The sequence below is a fragment of the Leuciscus leuciscus genome (genome assembly GCF_965113295.1).
Source record: "Leuciscus leuciscus genome assembly, chromosome: 5".
Lineage (NCBI taxonomy): Eukaryota > Metazoa > Chordata > Actinopteri > Cypriniformes > Leuciscidae > Leuciscus > Leuciscus leuciscus.
In genome coordinates this window covers 10,314,785-10,329,379 of record NC_138729.1, presented here as the reverse complement: position 1 = coordinate 10,329,379, position 14,595 = coordinate 10,314,785, and the positions used below count along the sequence as shown (strand labels likewise).

General features: G+C 34.4%; 1 protein-coding gene across 2 annotated transcripts; it reads left to right on the top strand.

The window, feature by feature from the left end:
- The first annotated feature begins 2,274 nt into the window (after window positions 1-2,274).
- On the top strand, window positions 2,275-14,546 carry slc37a2 (solute carrier family 37 member 2). Of its 2 annotated transcripts, none has more exons than XM_082169710.1 (18): window positions 2,275-2,929; window positions 3,676-3,757; window positions 3,949-4,039; window positions 4,252-4,330; window positions 4,410-4,545; window positions 4,970-5,046; window positions 6,410-6,576; window positions 6,680-6,717; window positions 7,565-7,702; window positions 9,675-9,765; window positions 9,880-9,942; window positions 10,021-10,106; window positions 10,576-10,624; window positions 11,055-11,128; window positions 11,318-11,396; window positions 11,612-11,709; window positions 11,848-11,912; window positions 14,176-14,546. In XM_082169710.1, exons 1-18 carry the CDS (start codon window positions 2,874-2,876, stop codon window positions 14,189-14,191), a joined length of 1,485 nt encoding a protein of 494 aa, XP_082025836.1. In that variant the 5' UTR covers window positions 2,275-2,873; the 3' UTR covers window positions 14,192-14,546. The 2 variants fall into 2 exon arrangements, with proteins under 2 accessions (XP_082025836.1, XP_082025837.1); XM_082169711.1 differs by having other exon boundaries at window positions 11,848-11,958.
- Window positions 14,547-14,595: the final 49 nt, after the last annotated feature.

Here is a 14,595-nt window from a genome sequence, read left to right as displayed (position 1 = left end):
CTCTATCTTTCTATTATGTATCCACTCCATGTATTCCTTGTATTTCTTACCTGCATAAATTGGAAACATGCACTCATCATTACTTTCATTATTACTATTTTTCACATTTTATAATTATTGCAAAACTAATTATGTTGTGAACTTAAAAAAAACTTAAAGTTATCAAAAAGAAATAAGTCAAAATGATCATGCAACTCATTTGCAAAATCACCACCAGGTGACTCAAAGGGACAGGCTAGAATTGTGACATTTTCACTTGTAACTGAAGATAAAATAATGAAATACATTTTAAAGATTTTATCGCTGCATTCTGAAAAATGAAATAATTATTCCTGTGCCACAGCTGAATCTGACAGTGAGACCCTCCAGTGAGTTTAGAAGCCATTCGATTATTTTAAATGTTTTTGAGACATTTCAATGTATTTTGAAGTCGCATGCTTTTTGTCGGTCTTCAAGTGCCTTGTGTCAAGTCAAGTCACTTATTTCTATAGTGCTTTATACAGTAAAACAGTGATAAACAGGAAAAAAGCAGAGTCAATTATGGAAACTTTGATTCTGTTGTAAAACAGCTCTAAAAGACTATAGTGTCATTATTTAGCTCAAATTTAGCTTATGTGTAGTCACCTGGTTGGCAAAAGAAGGCGGTTTGGGTCTGCTGCTTTATTACATAAGAATTGTATAGCTTATCGCTATTTTGTTTTATATATGTACACTGTATATACTATTATTATTGCATATACAGTTCTCTGGTACATATAAATAAATATATTATATATATATATATATATATATATATATATATATTGCAAGATATTATTATTATTACTATTATAAGATATTGCAATATATATTGTATGTGACCTTTATACACTTATTCAACCATTATGCAACTAAAATCCCTGAATATATGCTTTAGTATCTGGTTGAGGAGTCAGTAAATGAATAGCAGTCACAATTTTTTCTGTCTGTGTCTATGGAAATAAGAAGTATTTATTTCCATTCCAGAAAGCATCATCCTCATTTCTAGTCAAATGTAAGTTGTTTAGTTTTGATACATACAATCTTACATAACTCATTTGTATTGTCAGTGCAACCTATGGCCAAGATTTGTGCAGGATAAGCAACATACATATTTTGAATAAACACCAATATTAAAATTATTTAAATCTGATACCTAAATCTGAGTGAATGAGTAAAACAGGAACTAAGGAACTATTGTACTTTATTTTGATAAAGTGGTGAATGTGTCAAATATCATATATACCTGTTGCCTATATAAAAAAGAAAGAAAGTAGGACCATGCACAATGAATTGATCACAATTAAGATGTTTTGTGTGTGAGTGTGGGGGGTATATTTTATTTATTTACTCCTATTAAAATCACTGTAACTGGTGTATTGCTTATCGATTAACACTTATCGATTTGTTTTTGTAATTAGAAAAAATTAATTAGGAATAAATAAATGAATAATTGGGAACAGCCTTCTAAAATGTATGTAGAATCTGTAAAGTTTTTTAAAAAATAGTAAAGCTCAAAGAACTGTATTCCTGCTAAATTAATTTAACATTATGTTTGTGATGCCCTTTCATTTTAAGTTCCTTTTGTGTGTGTGTGTGTGTGTGTGTGTGTGTGTGTGTGTGTGTGTGTGTGTGTGTGTGTGTGTGTGTGTGTGTGTGTGTGTGTGTGTGTGTGTGTGTGTGTGTGTGTGTGTGTGTGTGTGTGTGTGTGTTTCAATTTATACTTGCAAAATGTGAAAATGTGTAAAAGAAATGCCAAGAACTTGCTGTTGAATTCTGTAATTTTGATTTTTGAAAATAAAAAAAATAAAGACCAAAACAACCATAGACCAAAGTTTCCCAAACTGGGATCTGCAAAACCCTGGCGACTCCTGTGGGAACTGCAGGAGGTTCTTACATTAAATAAACTATAATAATTAATTGATAAAAAGGTCAAATTTAAATGAATAAACAGTTTTAAAATAATAACAATTCAAATATTTTTACATAACTTATTAAACACAATATTTTATTTCTTTACATGCATGTCATGTGACCATTGACCGACATTAGAGAACGGTGAACATGTGACAATGTTGCTAAATTATTGAACATTTTAAAACATTTTAATATATATTCACTAAATTATTAAGTAAATATTTCAGGTCAAAGTGGTTCGGCTTACAAAAGTTTGTGAATCCCTGCCATAGATAGACAATGGGGCCAGTTTAACCGAATAATGAAGGGTTAAGGCTCCGATGACGTCAATCTGTAGGCTATCACATGTTCACTCCGCCGTGAGATCGAGTCCAGTGTGTGTGCCGCAAATCCGGGATGGAAATTGAAAACAGGAATGGCGACGGTACAACTGCACTGCCTGAGCTAAAGATCAATGAATTCTCATGTGATGCTGTAGACCAGACTAACGGGTATTAATAGCACCCGGCTTAAAACGTAGACGGACCACCAGTCAAGGCAACCATGGAAATCTTTGGAAATTCAGAGCGCTTTAAGGTTTTTCCACCTCTGGAATTAGGAAATGACAGTACGTCTCCGATACTTTAAAGGGAACATTTACATCTGGTTTAGGATTACCGGCTTCCAATGAACATGTTTAGATGGACTCGTAGTTTTAGGTCGTGAGAAATGAACGCAAACTGATCTGATCTGAGGTACAAAACGCGATTAGTCAGCTAGTTTCGTTGTATGTTTTAGGCTACTTGCTTTTGATTTTACGGGTACGATTTTAATCTTAAGTTTGCGTTTTTACGAATTTTAATAGAAATGGGATTTTTTATGTATTGTTTATAACGTCGGTTAATCTTTAGTAAAGCTATTATTTTTTTTTTTTACAACGAAACCAACAACCTGTAAAAATGAGATCTCTTGCCCCGGGCATCAAACTCATTACCTCTTTCTCCAGAGACAGCTGGTGAGTAAACAGCCCTATGTAAACACATCATACTTCTGTACAGATAACAGGCTTTATGATGTTAAATTTAACCCATCATGTGTGGTTGTATTGTTGCAGACGTGATTATTGATTTTTGGTAGTGTTATTGATTTTTGACGCTGCTTAAAAGTCCCTCATTAATCATCGGTAATGTTTTCAGTTAACTTTTAGTGCTAATGTACATCTCAAACGTGTTGAATAAGTTACACAATTTTATTTTATTTATGTATTTGTTTTATCTGATTAAAAATCACTAACCACAAGTTAAGCATGCAGTGCACCATATAAATCAATTTACTTACTCAAAACACTGTTTAAATATTCAAAACTTAATTTTTTCGAATTATTATTTTTGTTTTGTTTTATTTGTTAAGAATCTTCCATCACAGTTTAAACCTGCTTATTCATATTTGCGTACCTGATCAGTAAGCACAGAGCAGAGAGGTTTCTCTTTTGCAGTGTGCATAGCCCTCAAACTGATGAACACTGTGTTAACCAAACCATGCTTCCCCCTCACAGGAAATGTGTAAAAAAAAATTCATATAGATCATTCAGTGTGTGTATGTTTGCCTTAGGTGAAGTGTCTTCCTGTGCGTCACGAAATGTGGTTTCATTTCTATCACTGCTTGACTGTTTTATGTAATAAGGCAAACACATTCTGCTTTCACCAATGTTGTAAATAATGTTATTTAAAAATGTTCCTTTTATTTATTCCTTTTGATTAGGTACAGATTCTCCATCCTCATCCTAACATTTGTCTTCTACACCAGCTACCACCTCTCTCGAAAGCCTATCAGTATTGTCAAGGTAATAAAAATTCATAGACCTGGAAATTAAACATTAACTAGCTGAGTGATAGGCCTGATCTGTAGAGGTCATGCAACAAACAGATTTTTTATACAGATAAATCACATGATTGCAGTTCCCTGTGTAAGATGTGTTAAATAATACATTTATAATTATGTGTTTTTTTTTTTGTGTGTGTTTTTTTTTGACAGAGTCAGCTGCACAGAAACTGCTCTAATGTTATTCACCCAGCAGACCTCAACATCACTGACAATGACACCTGGTGTGATTGGGCTCCTTTTGGTGAGTTTGATTATTTTTAATAAAGTAAGATCTGCACTTCATCCCTCCATCCACACACTTTCAAAAGTTTGAGGTCGGTAAGATAAAAAAAAAAAAAATGCTTTTGAAAGAAGTCTCTTATGCTCTTTCTGAAAACACACAGAAATGTATTTCTGACCTTAACTTTTAAACAGTAGTGTGTATTAACGCATCAATCTCTGTGTTCAATTCAGACCAGAACAATTACCAGAACCTATTTGGAGTGTTGGACAACTGCTTCCTCGTTGCATATGCTATCGGCATGTTCTTTAGGTATGATATTGGATTTTCTTTGTTAGACTGGGGTGTTTTGCTTGAGGTATAACACCTGTTTTTGAAATATCTTTGACAGTGGGATGTTTGGAGAGCGACTGCCCTTGCGTTACTACCTGAGCTCAGGGATGCTTCTCAGTGGCCTTTTCACTGCTCTTTTTGGCCTGGGATTTTACTGGCGAATCCACTCTTTGTGGTATTATTGCTTAGTTCAGGTAAGCTAGATATATTTTATAAATATAAATAAACCAATGTGAAAAGGTGTGTTGCTTAATGAAAAATTCATCTAAATCTCAACTTTGCCAGAGAGAGAGAGAGAGTCCCAGAATTTCTCATTGTGAAACCAAAAAAACAGAAGTGATTCTTCCCCAATTTCTCATTGTCAAAAGTTTCTAGTCAGGAGTGATTTTTCGAAATTAAATTAAAAACATTATAAGTGTTTGACAGACAGAAATATATCACGTTGAGCATTATCTTAGTTCAGTCTTACTGGCCCAGAGTTATTTCACAGTAAACCTTGAGTCATGTTGGTACGAGTCACACGGCTAGCACATGACCGAACCATGCGGATTACACTGCTTCTTGAACATGTCCCATGAGCTCATCAGGTTTGCTGATTGATACGTTTTTCTTTTGCAGGCCTTAAATGGTCTGGTGCAGACAACAGGCTGGCCAGCAGTGGTAGCGTGTGTTGGGAACTGGTTTGGGAAGGGAAAGTAAGTGACTGTCATATTCTGTGCTGCTTGCTCAGTATATGTGTTGTTGACAGTGCAGAATTGTATCTGCATTTTCCACTAACACAACTAAATGCAGATCTCCACAGTCCATACCTGCTGCTACAATCCCACTATGCCTAACATGGATTCATAAAATCATAAACATAAAATCATACATAAAACATAAAATCAATATTAAATCTCAATTGCAAACTATTTTACTTCAGTAATATGACACATTTCAGGGTGAAACAGGATATTTAACAAGAAAACGCATCATTATCCATCAGGAATTGATTGGATGGTGAAGTGTTTTTGTTTTTTTTAAAGAGCCAGATATGAATTTGAGTTAGTAAAACTATTCCAAATAACTATTTATAAGCTATTTATTAACGTTATCCAATAACCTGGATGGCCTAAGTTATGCGAGAGGCAGACAAAGTTATTACATTTTATTACATTTTGATTAAAAACTTTTGGGAACACTTTACAAAAAGGTTTCATTTGTTAACATTAGTTAACTACATTAGTAAACATAAACTAACAATGAACAATACTTCTGCAGAATTTATTAATCTTAGTTAATGTTAATCTCAACATTTACTAATACATTATTAAAATCAAACATTTTATCTGTTCTGTTAACATTATTTAACACACTGTGAACAAAAATATAATGCTCATTGCTCACTGTTAGTTTATGTAAGTAAATGCATTAACTAATGTTATCAAATGGTACCTTATTGTAAAGCGTTACCAGGCTTTTTTTCATGCTTTAAATATTATTCTCATAATTTTTGGGTCAGTACGATTATATTTGTATAAAACATTTATTTTATTTTATTTTATGTAAGTGACAGTACAGAAATGTATAATATTACAAAAGAATTATGTTTCAAATAAATGCTGTCCGTTTGAACTTTCTATTAATTAAAAACAATCCTGAATTTTTATCCTGGTTAACACAAAAATATTAAGTAGAACAAAGACTGGAGTAATGATGCTAAAAATCCAGGTTTGCCATCACATGATTAGATTACATTTTACAAAATATATTCAAACAGAAAATGGTTATTTTATTTTATAATAATATTTTAAAATATTACTGTTTTTACTGTGTTTTTGATCACATAAATGCAGCCTTGGTGAGCAGAAAAGTATTTTTAAAAACATTCAAATATCTTAACACCACACTTTTGAAAGGCAGTGCATTAATAAAGTAAATGGGGTCCATTTTGATTTCATGTTGACCTTGAAATTCCAAATTAAATTTAACTCCAAATAATTGGTAATGGAATCTTAAGATTGTCAAAGTGCCAGGTTGCCCTGTATATTCAGTCCTCCTGATGCTCTGTTCATGCAGGCGTGGATTCATTATGGGAATCTGGAATTCTCACACCTCAGTGGGAAACATTCTTGGTTCGCTCATTGCTGGTGTCTATGTGTCATCCGCGTGGGGCCTGTCATTCATTGTGCCTGGTATCATCATCGCTTGCACTGGAGTCATCTGCTTTTTCTTCTTGGTTGAAAGTAAGTCACACGTTATATCGAAGGGGAATTGGTATGTTTATGCATCCATGTTGTTAAAAAAAAGACAGGAACAGAATCACAACTTTCGGTTTCTCTTTTACAGAACCTGAAGATGTGAATTGTACTCCACCACAACACCACGTGAGTTCATTTAAAAATGACTTTTCATATGTGAGCTGAGTTGCAAACTAATGTGAAAAGGCTTACTGATGCTTGTTTGACTGCCATTAGATTACAATAAATAAAACATTTTTGACAAATTAAAGTATTTGCATTACCTTTGGCCTCTCATTTGCAACAGGATAGTACACAGCACTAGTGAATTGGCTGAGAAATTACCTGAGAATTGAAAGCAGAAGCACCCGTGAACAGAGAGAAAATAGCTTGTTATGCAATCTGGATGAGTTTTAGCTGTCTGTTGAACTGTGTTATTATCTAAGTTGATCTCAGTGGCTGGAATTCATTACATGACTTTTAAAATCTGAACATTTTAGAACACTTGCTGACTTTGTAAATGGTTACATAGGACAAACTGGGCTCATACACTAAATGACTGAGAATCACACACTACCAGTTTTTCAAGTTGTACCGAACACAACAAACTTACACAGAAACGTGCCTAATTGCTAAAAGACACGCGATCAAATAAAAACAGTATGTGTTCTAAATTCAGCTCAAAATATCAAACATGTTTGATATCCTCCAACTGGAAGGAATCATAGTTTGAAGCTAAGAAAGAAAAATGGGAGTCTCTGCCCATCATACACTGATTTTCTATGAAATCTTTCAACTCTGTCTAACCAAAATCTGCAGACTGGCATTGACTCCTCCAGACTGCAAATCAGGAGGAAAAGCTGTGCAAAAGTCATGTAGTGTATTCCACCATTAAGTATACAGTATGTACTTTAAGTATTGTCGCTTACTGTTCTTCCTTTAACAGACAGTTTTTCCTCCATTATAAAACACTAACAGGCTCTATTGTGTTTAGGAGAGTGTGGAACAGGAGCCTCTCTTGAGGAACTCATCCAGTAATGAGGAGATCTTCAGCAGTCACACCTCCACAACCGTGGAGCCGGTGGAAGATCACACAGAAGCCATCAGCTTCGGCGGAGCGCTCAAGATTCCTGTGAGTGACCTGTTATTCACAGTTTTACTCCCACAGCTGTTAGTCAGTCTATGTAAAGAATGTATTTTTAAGAGATGGAGTTGACCTGATCTGTTCATTGTAGATGAGCCAATTCTGTCAAGTGTCAAAAAAAAAAAAAAAAATGCTTTTTGCTTTCCCAATCTAAATATAATTTTTTTGCTAAAGTGTACACTGAAAGAAAAATGTTTTTCTTGCTAGTATTTTTGTCTTGTTTTCTATAAAAAATATTTTAACATTTTTAAGTCAATTTACATTTACAGGGTAAGCAAAATTAATTAAAGGGATAGTTCACCCTAACATGAAAATTATGTCATAATTTACTCACCCTGGAGTTGTTCTAATGCCGTATGCCCTATCTTTTTTAGACCACAAAAAGGAGAATAAAAAAAATGCCCCGCTCATGCTCGTCCATGTAATGGCAGTGAATAGTGACCAGCATCAAGCTTTAAAAAAATTAAATAAAAAAAATAGGTGCCTGTAAGGTGGGTGCTAGTAAGTCAGGGCTACCCCGTGAGAAATCAAAAGGCTCTCCTGAGAATTAACATTTGAACTCTCTCTTACATATGTAACAGCAACATCCGAGATGCACCACACAGTGCAGCTCACACCTCACTTTTACAGTCTCATCATCTCCCCCTACTCCCTCTCTTCTCCTCCTCCCCTAAAACTCACTAAAAACCTATGCAATGTTAATTGTGTACAATAATTAATTATACATGTTTGGTATCATTTGAAACGTCTCAGTGTGACTGGTACGAAGGTCTCATTCACAAAGAAGTAAAACAAAAGGTAATAAAGTTTTCAAGAGTTTAGAGATAACTTGCACACAGGGTGCGAAGGTGTGTCTTCCAGGCAAATGGCCCTCACAAAAGGTGTAATCTCTGAATGCAAATTCCCATTGTTAGCAAATGATTCCATGTGAAAGAAGTTTCTGTCTTGGTCTGGGTATATAATGAATTGCAACAAGAGGCTCGGGGCGATTTGTAACTAAAATGAGTCTGTGATGCTGAGTGTATGCTAAACACTTCGCATCATGTATTTTATAATGTCAGGTTCGCATCTTCTCTCTTTATTCCAGACTATTTGATGTTTTGTATTTATTATCTCTGAACTGATTATGAAATTGGCATGATACATTTACCTGGCATAATAAATCGTTACATTTGATTTTATTCCGACTGACTCTGAAATTGTTTTCCCAAGTAGATTAAACGGATTCGTATGTTACCGCAATTTTGCGTGAGATTAGTGACGACTAATATTTGCCACTAATTCAAGTGTACGTGTTTTGCAAAGACAAGAAGTGGATTTCTGTGTAGGGCAGCAAAAGTGCTGCTTGACCAACCTAAATCTGGGTGTGTTTTATTTAATGTTACTTAACTTTAGATAAGTGTATATGGGAAACCCCGGCATGGCCAATCCAAAGCTGTTATAAGACAAGTAAAGTTGGTTGACTTTTATCTGTAGTAGTGGCCATACCTCTACTGAAGTAAACGTTACTTTAATAAAAATAAATCATCAAAATTAAGTGAGTTTGTGCTTAAAACAAAAAAATGATTCAAAGGGAAATCAAGATTATTTTTCTTGTAGTGGAAAATACATAATTTGTAGTGGAAAATAAGAGAAAAATACTTAGTAAGAAAAACAATTTTTACAGTGTAAAATGCAAAAATAAAAAGTCTTATTTAACGGTCTTCAAACATTTTAGTCCATTTTTGGATTTACATTTATTCCTTTACCTTTAGCAGATGCTTCATGTAAAGTAACTTGTATGACAAATGCTACGAAATAAGCAATTCACCCTATTGAGTAACATCAGAAATAAGGAAATATGATGTTGCAAATGTGTACAAGTTAGTACAGAACAGTAACAGCTACATTAATTTGTTGCCAGGACAGAAGTAAATATAGTAATGTCATTGTTGAAAAATGTACTGTCTTCATTCTGCAGGGTGTGGTGGAGTTCTCCTTGTGTTTGCTCTTTGCCAAGTTGGTCAGCTACACCTTCCTCTACTGGCTTCCTTTATACATCTCTAATATTGGTAAGAATCCTTCATCAGATGCTCTCAGATTTCCTTCGGCTCTTATGCACAAATAAACAGTCAAAAAAATCCCTATAAATTGCAACAAATCACAGAGTCTGCTCTATTCCTTAGCTCATTTTGATCCTAAAGAAGCTGGGGACCTATCTACATTATTTGATGTTGGAGGAATCGTGGGTAAGCAAGTGGATATGATAAATATTAGATTTATTTTAGCCATGAGAAATATCTAAGTGTTTTTCTTTTCTGTGTTAGGTGGCATACTGGCTGGATTGATATCTGACTACAGCGGGGGCCGAGCCACGACTTGCTGTGCCATGTTGATTATTGCTGCTCCTATGGTGAGTCTCAATTGTTCTTTTGGCCAGACTTTGAGCAAAATGTCTACAAAATAAACACGAAATGCAAACTTCTGTTTTAGCGAGATATTGCAAATTGATTTGAACTATTAAGAGGATGTAAAAGCATTGAATGTCCCCTTATCCATTAACTAAAGTTAATCCATTAGCTTTATGGACCATACAATTGAGATTTGTTCAGATTTAATGTTCAATGTTCATGTCTAGCGACACTGATTCTGTCTGTAAATGTTCCTCATAGTAGATTGTGCTTCCTAGAGAAAAGTGTCAAACCGGCTAGCTCGCAACAAGTTGTCAAAGTTTGCTCACAGTTTTTACAGACTACTGAAATCTTGTACACACAACGCCTTCAAGCTCGAGTTTACCTGTGAACCTCTCTAAATGGATGGACAGGTTTATCTTTCCTTAGAGAACTGCTTAGCGGTATTCATATTTGCTTTTCTTTCTCAAGCTGTTCCTGTTTAATAAGATCGGCCAGAATGGCTTGCCAACCACCATCTGTGAGTATAGAGTACCAAGGGTTTTTCTTTTTGTGTGTGTGTTTTGTTTTCGATTAGTTTTTTTTTGTGGTATTGTTTTGTTTTCTTGTTCTGTGTGTTTGTGTTTATTTACATGTGGTGTTTTTTTTTGTGTGTGTTTTTTTTTTTTTTGGTCAGAAAAACATTTTTTATTTTGCATAGGTGGTTTGAAATCCACCATTTTTTTTTTTTTTGGCATGCGTTTCAGCCTGCATGATCAGAATTGAAGATAGATTTTTTTTCTAATACTTAAATTGCATTTAAGTTAAGTTTGCCTTTGAATCCACCATAACAGTCCAATGATGTTGTTAATTATCAATTAAACAATTATCTTGTGAATATTGATTCCCACAAATAACAGCATGTCTCTTTTGTGTCTGCACCTCCACCTATGCCCTTTTCTGACCCGCAGGCATGTTGCTGTGGTGTGGTGCTCTCGTGAATGGACCCTACGCCCTCATCACCACTGCTGTATCAGCTGACTTAGTAAGCGTTTTCCTCCATGTGCTCTTCACATGGACATTTGTAAAGTTTCAAAAAATAAATAAAGACTCAAAACAGATATATCAACACTGACCTTTAAAATCTCGCTGTCAATAACTGATCAATAAACTGTTTTGTAATGTATCAAGCTTTATGTGTTGTAAATTTCATAATGTTTTTCTTATCTTTTAGGGAACCCACGAGTGTCTGAGAGGGAACTCTAGGGCACTGTCCACTGTGACCGCCATTATTGACGGCACTGGATCAATAGGTATGCAGGGAATGTGAGGTTTTTTTATTTTATTCTATTTATTGTGTTATAATCTGGCAGTGAATTTTAAACGTTTTGTTCTTGGCATTTAAAAACCGAGCAATGTTTTTAAAAGGCTATTGACAGTAAATTTAAATGTAACATTCAGAAACCAATGTTTGTTTTGAAAACTTCACAAACGTTACATAATGTGTAACATGTTTAATGACCTCTAGGTGCCGCTGTTGGGCCTCTGTTGGCTGGTCTGATCTCTCCCACCGGTTGGAACAATGTTTTCTATATGCTCATTACTGCTGATGTACTGGCCTGCCTGGTGAGACTTCAGTTGCTGTTTATCAAAATGATTGTTTATTCCAATATTATCTGTAATATTATCCAATGTGTAATAGCATGAAGGGTGTGTGTTTTCAAGCCAGTTTCTCACTGTCTCCCCTTGTTCTTATTTCTGTAGCTGTTGTCCAGACTCGTCTATAAGGAGGTCAGAGGATGGTGCGGATACACTACAAGGCAGAGAGGGTGAATATCCCTAATTCACTCTTGTTCTTTGCGTTTATGGTGAAATGTAAGGAGATCCTGAATATATTAATGTAAATGTATTGGTGTATATACAGTATGTGTATATACAGTATGTGTATATATATATATATATATAAAAATATAATATAATATTTTATATATATATATATATAAATATATATATATATATATATAGGGCTGTCAATAGATTAACATTTGCACCCTTTAGTGTTAATAATTACATACTTATCGTGAAATTTAAGCATACATCATTTATCTTGTTTAACGTGATTAATATGTCAGCATTTGCTATCCAGTAAAGTAAACTATCAGATTGAAGGATGATTCTCACAAAACAGTATTTTCTGCAAGTAAATTTAGGTGTCTTTCCAAAAAAGGACCCTTAGAGACTCCAAAATGACACCTAATAACCAAATGATATAAGGAGTCCATATAATTCATACATTTTTGCACACCAAAGCTCACATGAAAGAAAAAAATGCAGACCAAAACTTTTCAGAATTCAGTTTACAGTGCAACAGCAAAAGCACTTGTTTAGAGCTTGTTTACGTTTTAGAAATGTCAAGTTTCGATACTGAACAGAACCACATGGGGAAAAACCCTAAACCAACCCCCTGGACCTGACTCCATTATATGCCTACTCCTGTACACGGATCCATTCAGAATTACTAAACACAGCAACATACACATGACAGTTATAAAATGTACTGAAATGTGTCTGTGCATAAATACAATGTGTGATCAGTGTGCCAAAAGCGCCCATGCAAGTTTTTTGTAGCATCTATATAACGGACTCACACGTACTTACTGTAGAAGTCCTATATGTTTGTGTTTTAAAGCTAAACTGTTCTCTCTGCCATCTCAGATGTTATAGCCTAAGACTGATTTTCTTTGCATTAGTGCTTTTTTGGACTGGATAACTGGACTGAAAACTTTCCTGGAGTTGCTTAAAATGATCTGATTGGAAACAGAGAAGCGAAAGGCTTAGATTAGAAAGTTCTTGCGGCATTGTAGATGCGTGTGATAAACTCCTTACTTCTAAGATCATCTAACTGCGTGACGTAAATTACTTTAATGTCATAATTTTCGCATACTTCATTAATTTATTTGCGTTAAATTTTTTGAACGTGCTAAATATTTTGAATTAATTGCATGCATTAACGTTGACAGCCCTAATTCAAATTCATGCATGTATATATGCATGAATTCCTCTGTTATATATATTTTTTTTCATTTGCTCTCTCTTCACCTTAGGATTGCAATGAAGATATTGAATATTTTATTTGAATATTTAATAAAAAATACATTAATAGACACTTCTATAATTATTCAAATATTTTGACCTGTAGTGTATAAATAAAGTTGTTCTGGTTTTCTATTTAAATATATTTTAATTTATTTCCTGTGTTGGCAAAGCTAAATTTCATGTGTCACATGATCCTTCAGAGATCATTCTAATAGGCTGATTAATAAATGTTTTGATTATTCTTCAATAGGAGTTCATCATCTTTAATAGCACTATTTAGGCAACTATAAAGGCAATATTTAATTTTTTTAATTTATTTTTTATTTTTTATCTTCCATGCTATGACATCATTGCCAGATGACTTTATTAAGGTTTATTTTTAACCATCAATATTTAGCTAGTGGCCTTTAAATCTGCAGAATGATGCTGCTTGGGCTAATTGCCATTACATGTACTTGATATTAGTGGCTTCCCAAAATACATATCGTCATTACCAAAGCAATTCTGTACTTGAACTAATTGGGCCTTCCTGCTTTCAATCTAATTCAGTGAAGGCTATTTTTGGAGATTGCAAGGCAATCACAATTACTCCAAGAGGTTGCAACCCGTCTTGGGAGTTGTTAGTTTTTACTGTTTTCCCAAATGACTAGCAGAAATGTGTGTGTTGAGGTGGAAAATGATGTATGCACTTCAACTGTAATATCATTATGTCTCTAACACCCTTGTAATTATCCGTCAGTTTTTTTTTTTTTTTCGGTAATGAATTTTCCATTAAAACAAAAAAGGCTAAACGAAGCCTTTTTTGTTCTTTTTACTACATACATTCATTCCACTAATGGTCTCCAATAGCCACTTTTGACACTCGTCAAATCCACAGGTGGTGATTATTTGATCCGGTTTTTGTTTTATTACATTGAGTGAATCTGCTGATTATTAGGGAAGCGTTTAATTTTGCACCATGTGTTTGCAGTGGTTTCATCTGTTCTTTTCTTTCAGGTTCAAAGAGATCTGAGGAACAAGTGAATATCACACCTGCGACGGAAAATTACCTGCAGCATAACGACAAAAAGGGACCCAGGATTGATCCAACACGCCAATCCTTTTTAAGCCCCAGGGTTATTTTATATGAAAATTGTAACATGAGACTTTCATCCTTTTATACTGACAATGGAACAAAGCTCATCTGCTGCAGTGAAGGAGGAGGAGAGTTATACACTCCCTCGTCCACACGTCACCTGAGCGAGATGAACACAAGAGAATCACTAAGCTCCTTCATTTTAATACAGGATGTTTTTAGTGACTGATGCTTAATACAAATGTACCTTTTTTCTTGCATTAAAATATGCCATCAGTGCTCAGTCCTTTTATCTGCGCGGTGTTTGTGATTATTCATAACCTCACTTCATGTTTGTTATT

Bases quoted from the DNA above. Each gene is read 5' to 3' on its own strand.
- slc37a2 (XM_082169710.1), top strand. From the start codon at position 2,874: ATGAGATCTCTTGCCCCGGGCATCAAACTCATTACCTCTTTCTCCAGA. The intron at 3,758-3,948 runs GTAATAAAAATT...TTTTTTTGACAG, and splicing joins AGCCTATCAGTATTGTCAAG to AGTCAGCTGCACAGAAACTG. The intron at 5,047-6,409 runs GTAAGTGACTGT...CTGTTCATGCAG, and splicing joins AACTGGTTTGGGAAGGGAAA to GCGTGGATTCATTATGGGAA.